This window comes from Etheostoma spectabile, chromosome 20 (assembly GCF_008692095.1).
Source record: "Etheostoma spectabile isolate EspeVRDwgs_2016 chromosome 20, UIUC_Espe_1.0, whole genome shotgun sequence".
Lineage (NCBI taxonomy): Eukaryota > Metazoa > Chordata > Actinopteri > Perciformes > Percidae > Etheostoma > Etheostoma spectabile.
In genome coordinates, this window is record NC_045752.1 from 8,808,949 (window position 1) to 8,815,844 (window position 6,896).

Here is a 6,896-nt window from a genome sequence, read left to right on the forward strand (position 1 = left end):
GCGTTACTTTTCCCAACAGTATTATTAAACCCATTACTAGAGAGATGGTTCCTTATTTCCTGTAGTCAGTAACTTGTTTGGGCCTGTGTTGTCTTTCGTGATACCCAAAGTTTGCCTAATAACGTTACACCTCTTAGACCAAATAGAACTGGTGTCAAATGTTTGACTTTTCAGATTAAAAAAAAAAAGTAGTGGAAGCTCCTGGAGACAACGGACGTTGCTGCTTGTCAGTTTAAAAAAATAAAAATAAAAATAAAGCAGGTAATATGAACACAGTGGACCAAGCGATGGTGGGATGTATTTCTTGGCTAACTCAACTTCTAAAAAATTGTAGTGGGTGACCGTCTCCAACACTAAAGTAGTATAAAGCAGTACGCACTGTACTGTAAAGGTGCTATCGGCTTAGAAGTCTATGTTAGAGAGGTAATACAACCCTGAAGTGAAACCCAAGTCAATCCTCTCCTTCCTAAAACAAATATGTTCACACCACAGACCCACAAACTAAGCTATGGACCCCTATAAAATGATTGTACCCCAGGGACCACTCTATGGGATCTTTCTTGATTTAAATGTGGCCTATAAACTGTAGGAGTCATTCATATGTAAACTTAATATTGCTTTAGTTAAATGCGAAAGTACCGGAAAAACCACCTCAGACGACCCCCGCAGGTCCACGCACCCCTCGTTGACTTACAGAGCTGAAGTTGTTACCTTCAGTAGATTATTATACTGACAGGCAGTGTCCATGACGCCAGCCTGCAGCACGTTTATAATGGAGAGTGCGCCATCTATCGACGACTATAAATCCTGTCAGTGACGCCCTCCCCATTCATGTTACCGTCTTCTTCTTCTGTTCAACTGGTAAAATATAAAATTGCTGTGGGTTAGTTTAAATATTCTGATTTATTTACAAGCCTAATCCACTTCCACCGAGGCTTCTCTCTACAAACAGCTGGTTCTTCTGCAAGAAAAATTAAAGACAACATTTGACTCATTTTAAGGGTCGACATAGCAAAAATGTTTATTGATTCACAGAACGCCATTTCACAATGAACTTTGGAACAAACAATCACCCTTTTGGAGACTTGTGCATGCACTTCTTTTAACACAGAAACTGCCAACGAAACACTGCACCTCTGTCTACACTGCTATCTATCTGTCAACAGCACCACGCAAAACACGGCTGAGAAAAAAGTCCTCAGTAACAGAGCTTTTTCAGTCGTGACTACATTTTTTGGAAAACTTATTTTTCTGTAACGCGTGTCCACAACATGTAACATTTTATCACTAGACACACTATTTGGACAGCACCACATTCACACAACAAAGATTATCAAACATTAATTATCCAAACACAAGGGACAGCTAAAGCAATCCCAATTTGACCAGAATCAAGCATTTCTGGTACAGATTCCAATCGTAATCATGAATGTCTTTAGATTTGTAATTGATTTGATGAAGGTGATTTCTTTTTTTTCTTTTTTTTTTTTACTAACCACATAATTGAATGCACTACTCTTGATTTACAGCAACACTCCCCACATGTCCTTTTCTAACAGTAGAACACATATCTTTTATAATTCATTGAAACACGTCACAACACCAACCGTATAATAATGTCAGCAACAACATCAAGAACAACGTGACCCTTGTCAGAATAACGATCAGCTTGTCAGAGGACACTCTCCCGTTCATCTCCCAGGCTGATGGTGCGAAGGTTCTGGTTGTGGATGGCGGCAGTTGTGGTGTTGTCAGTGCTGCTGCTGCCGGGGGTGATGATGACAGCTGGTGAAACATCGATGCTGGAGGAAGGGGTAGTGGACGCTGTGCCAGTGAAGTTAGCCGGCTGCCGATGACTGTTGTTGGTGTTAGTGTTGGTGGTGTCATCAGGGCTGTTTGAGTTGTTATTAAGGGTGCTGTTGCTGCCGCTGTGGTTGAGGTTGCTGACCCTGCTGGATGGCCACACGTCATCTGGGCTGCTGGCCATTAGGCTGACTTCGGACGGAGCTTCGGAGCAGATGGACATGCGGGCCACCGCTGCGTCCTGCAGACTGCTGGGAAGGAGGCCTCTCTTCTTCACCAGGTCCTCCAGCTCCAGCTCGATCAGGCTGGGCTTCAGTGCTTCTCTCTCGTTGTCTCCTTCGGCCTCCTCCAGAGAGCGGTCTGAGGAGCTGTCACTGGAGCGCATCCCTGAGTCGGACGAGTCCTTTTTATCCAGGATGATTTCGCTGAGGTAGCCAGGCTTGGTCAGCAGCCCAGTGGGCTGGGAGCCACAGTGGGAGAACACAGCTCTATCTTCTTGGTGGAGGAGAGGTGTGGTGTTGTCCGCTTCTTCTGGGCCAGAGTCTTCATCGTTGGGCAGCTTGTGGTACAATGACCCGGCTCCCTTCTTCCTAGTGCCTGGAGTTCTAGACAATGTGCTGTGGTCCAGCTTCTCATCCTCTTCACTGATGGGGTCTAGAGGCTGGGGATCGGTCCCTGAGGGGAAGTCAGTGACATCGCTTGTCTTGGAGTTTCTCTTGGTGAAGGACTTGCGGCTGTCTTGGTCGGCTCCTTCTTTGGCCTGATGAGAGGGAATCACATTAAATGAGAAGAACATGAATAAATACAGTATCTTATGCTATTGGCCAAGAGGCCTCTGAAGAGGGGATTCCTGTCTCTCCTTTATGTGCCAAAAAAAACAAAGCCTATAAGTCAATAATTAAGAAACGCAAGAAGCAGTGATCTCCCCTTTCCCAGCTCAGAATAAGCCGTTGCCGTTGCATAAGGCAGAGGAAAACAACATTTAAAAACACAAGTTTAAGAAAGACATAACATACAGGTCAAGAAACTATGTCTACACAAGTTAATGACAACGGTTACCACACTGTAATCTGGGAGACAGTGGGAGCTTCTACACTATTTATGCTGTCAGTGATGTGATGACAAAAAACTCAACAGTGTACTTGTGACTGTCCACCCACCCCTTTGTCCTCTGAGCTGACAGCCTGAAGGAATTGTCCAGGGTGGGGCTGTACGGGCCTCTTTCCTCCACCGCCGGACATCTCCAGCTGGGCCATCTGAGAGATGTACTCCCTGTAGGCATCATGATACTCAGCCTGCTGCTTGTCTGTCAGCTTGCAGATGTCATTAGAGGATTCCTGAGAGTTGAGGCTGGACATGCTTGAGGTGTGGAGATTCACCACCTGACAAAATGAGAAAACGGTGGATTGGTGTGCAAACATCCACATGAGCTCGTTGAGGAATATATATACTTAAAATGTAAATAAGGAATGAGAATGCTGTATGGTTATGGGCTGAGACCCTGAATTGACACCTGAATATAATAAATGTAAAAATGCGGTACTTAAATATTCTATAATTACATTAAAAACCAATGAAACTCAGAGCATTAGATTTGGACACAGTGAAAAAAGTTAATGGCAAAGGTCGCAGACGGAGTGGCAATGAAAACTGTGGCGTGATTTCAGTGTTGGATGATTTGAATTTGAAAACGATTTCAAAGTGAGATGATATAAAATAGCAGCAGAGCCAGCTGTCTACGTGTGAGTGTTTTCTCGTGTCTCAGAGATTTTGCAAATTAGGAATAAGGAATGTGAAAATAACAAACAGGGGGCCCCTTGACACCTTTTGGTGCACAGCAGTGTGTGTGTGTATTTTTAATTCTGCCATGTTCAAGAGCACCATAAGCTTCCTCCATGCTCATTTCTCACTCAAAACCACATTAATGTGAAACCAGTGAGGTCACCAACACACTGGCTTGGTGCAGAGGACTTGTGGCCATGTGACAGTTTGGGCTGCATTTGCGAGTGTTACACGCTCACACGTATGTTTACACCAGCAACTTTAATGGCGCTTATCTCTTTGCCTATTTATATGAGTGGGTAGAATGTGCATACACACAGTCAACGTCTGTCTGATCCCTTCTTCTGTGGTGGTATATTCACACTAAGCTCCTGACAGGAAGACTGACCGGCCAGTGCGAGTTGTTGCTCTGTCTCGGAGGTTCCTCCAGCCCCACTCCGCTGAGCTCTTCGAAGCTGAGGTTCAGGCTGAAGGCCGCCGCTTCATGCTGGGCCCCCCCGGAGCGTCTGCTGGGCTCCCCGTGGTGCACGCTGCTGCCCTGCTCGCTAGCAGCTCGGGACTCATCTTGAAGCAGAGCCTGGCTTTCAGCATGCCGTTGTTCCATCACCTGGGAGAGACATTACAATTCACTATTTCAGCTTGACATGTCATTTTACTTTTTGTTTCAGGACACATAGTTGACATGTGACATACAAAACAAGTATGTTTTGTACAGCAACAACAAAACATGTGCTTGTGAGAGGGAGCTGTTGCTTAAGTAGAGCCATTCAGCTGTCCACTCCTCCTCGACAAAACCTCCCTTCATCCACATATCAGTCAGCCATCTTGAACCAGATGTCTGTGCTGGCTGCGTCCTGGCAACACAACACTGGCTAGTGCACAGAGCTGTAAGGCGACTGCACTTTCCAGCTGCTCCTACAAGAACTCTGCACTGGATCTCTGGTAAAACACGACCAATCCAGGGCTCTGGTTTGGTATTAGGGGCACAGACAGACATCTGATGAAGAGGAGCCGGGTACATGTGTAAGTGATTTCAGTCCCGGCTCAGCCGACTGGACTCCTGGCTGACTGTCCAGTTTCTCGTAATACGGATTATAAAATCTCCATCCCAATGTCTCAGTGCAGCACAAGATGTTGTATTACAAGATGCTGTCTTGCTTCTTTTGGAATAAACAAGAGCTGACATATATCAACAGGAGGGCCCTGGCAGTGCTCAGTGTCTGCAAAGTATCACTGAGGGACGAGAATGTATGCAATTATAAATCTATTTCAAGACTCTAGAGTGATGGAGTCATTAGTGATTGTTGTTGGTGGACTAATGCTTGCTTTATTAATTATGTCTACCGATGGCCCACTTATTTTGGTATGAAACAGCAAACAAAACATTGATCCTATTTATAAAATGGTATAGCCATAGCAACAATATTAAACAAGACAAGACTCCCCAGAAGAGAAAGTGTCTCACCATTCCCCTGAAGAGCTGCCAGTCGCCAAAGTTCATCTCCATCTCTTTCTTCAGCTCGTCCAGGCTGCATTGAGACAGCACTCGACCATTTATATTAGCCTGAAATGGACAGGGAAGGGACTGACTGGTTTGTCCACTGATTGATTAACTTAATTCACATGTGCAAAGTTTCAGCTGGCCAAAAAACAAACAAAAAAATCAAACTAGGGAGACAGTGTAGAAGGAACTGCATGAGGAAAAGAAGCCACACAATGAGTATGAAAAGAAAACATACACTGGGCTAGTTATCTGAGAAAATATGAGAAAATAGATTCAATTTGGATTGACATTGACCAACGTACCTTCTTGATGGTGGAGGTGTACTGAGGCAGCATGCTAGAGTCGATTCCATCTATCTGTCTGAGACGCTCACACACTACATCTGTGTTCATAGAGCTAAGCAGGACCGCAGGAGAGACCTACACACACACACACACACACACACACTTAATAAGAATATAAACAACTTATTCATTGTTTTTGTGAGTTTAGGTTACCAGGGCAAACTCACGCACTCAGTTAGACTAACTCATCACTCCAAACACAGGATTAGGTCAACATGAGCAACAATCCCTGGCAAAGAGACGTGCAGACCTGTTACTGTGAGGAACACACAGGTGCAAAACCACAATCCCACACAGTAATTCTCTCTATCAGTCACACAGTGTAAGTGTAAAAGTAAGCAAAGCTGCCAACCCATCCAAATACAATGTTACCTGCTCTTATTCTTTTTCTCAGTGTATATACAGGCACGTAGAGTGAGTGCACAACACTTAAGGGATGGAGTCTGTAAGTCTGTGAGTTGCTGTTAAGCTGAGGCCCGCTGAAGTGGCGGCCGCCAAAAAGCTACGAGGCTTGATGTGACTAATGCCGGAGGCCTGTTGAGGCTGTCTAAGGCCTCACAGATAGCCAACATGTCACCCGCTGGCAGAAAAACTAAACCAACTTCATCCACTCTCCTCCATATCTTCACTCACCCCTCTCCCTCTGGTTCGACTTGTTTTTATGAGCTCTCACTCTTGTTCATCCATCCATCCATCCGTCCATCAATCCGTCCCTCCCTCCCCCTTTCCTTCCTCTCTCTCACATTCCTTCCCTCTCAGTATCCTGCACTGACGACCTACTCTTTTTTCCATCACTGTTTCTCTTCTTCCTCCTACTACCTCCCTCATCATCTTTTCTCTCTCTCTCTCTCTCTCTCTCTCCTTCCTCCTACTATCTCCCTCATCATCTTTTCTCTCTCTCTCCTATTAACACCATTGAGACTTTGTTTCTGTTTCAAGGGAGAAAAGACCAGGGCTTATTCGGACTGAGTGGTTGTTGGACAAAAAAAGAAAAACAGCGCACAAAATACAGTACACAATACTAACCACCAACTTTCTGTATTGGTGAGCAGGAGGATGAAGACTAGCACTCAGGGAGTTAAGCTACTGTTAATGTCCATACAGTAGAGGATTTACTTTAGAATGTACTTTAGAAACTAACTATGTTAGTGAAAGCTACAAAACTACTAAGGACGTGAGGTTGTGTCTTGCATTTACTTCCAAGTGATGAGCCTCTAATATCTTTCTACAGCATGCTTGGTAGTATTGAACCAGTGTGTTATAGATGAGGTAGCGACACATGGAAGATGGAGTAAAGGGTTGGTGATGAAAGTAGCCATGAAACCAAAAGTATACCTGCTTTAATTTGTAAGGCAGCGACTTTAAATGCTTGATAAGGAGACAAAAAGAAGCAGACGGACATATAGTCAGACAAAAATACACACAGACATTATTAATGGTATGACTGTACCTGTAAAAAAAAA

General features: G+C 44.5%; 1 protein-coding gene across 1 annotated transcript in view; it reads right to left on the reverse strand.

The window, feature by feature from the left end:
- Positions 1 to 994: 994 nt before the first annotated feature.
- Positions 995 to 6,896, reverse strand: part of LOC116669601 (kinase D-interacting substrate of 220 kDa B) — a 45,700-nt gene continuing 39,798 nt past the window's right edge. The window contains 6 exon segments of the mRNA XM_032499509.1: positions 995 to 2,563; positions 2,964 to 3,185; positions 3,974 to 4,192; positions 5,051 to 5,149; positions 5,392 to 5,508; positions 6,769 to 6,801. Coding sequence (XP_032355400.1) covers positions 1,673 to 2,563; positions 2,964 to 3,185; positions 3,974 to 4,192; positions 5,051 to 5,149; positions 5,392 to 5,508; positions 6,769 to 6,801 — 1,581 coding nt within the window. The 3' untranslated portion in view covers positions 995 to 1,672.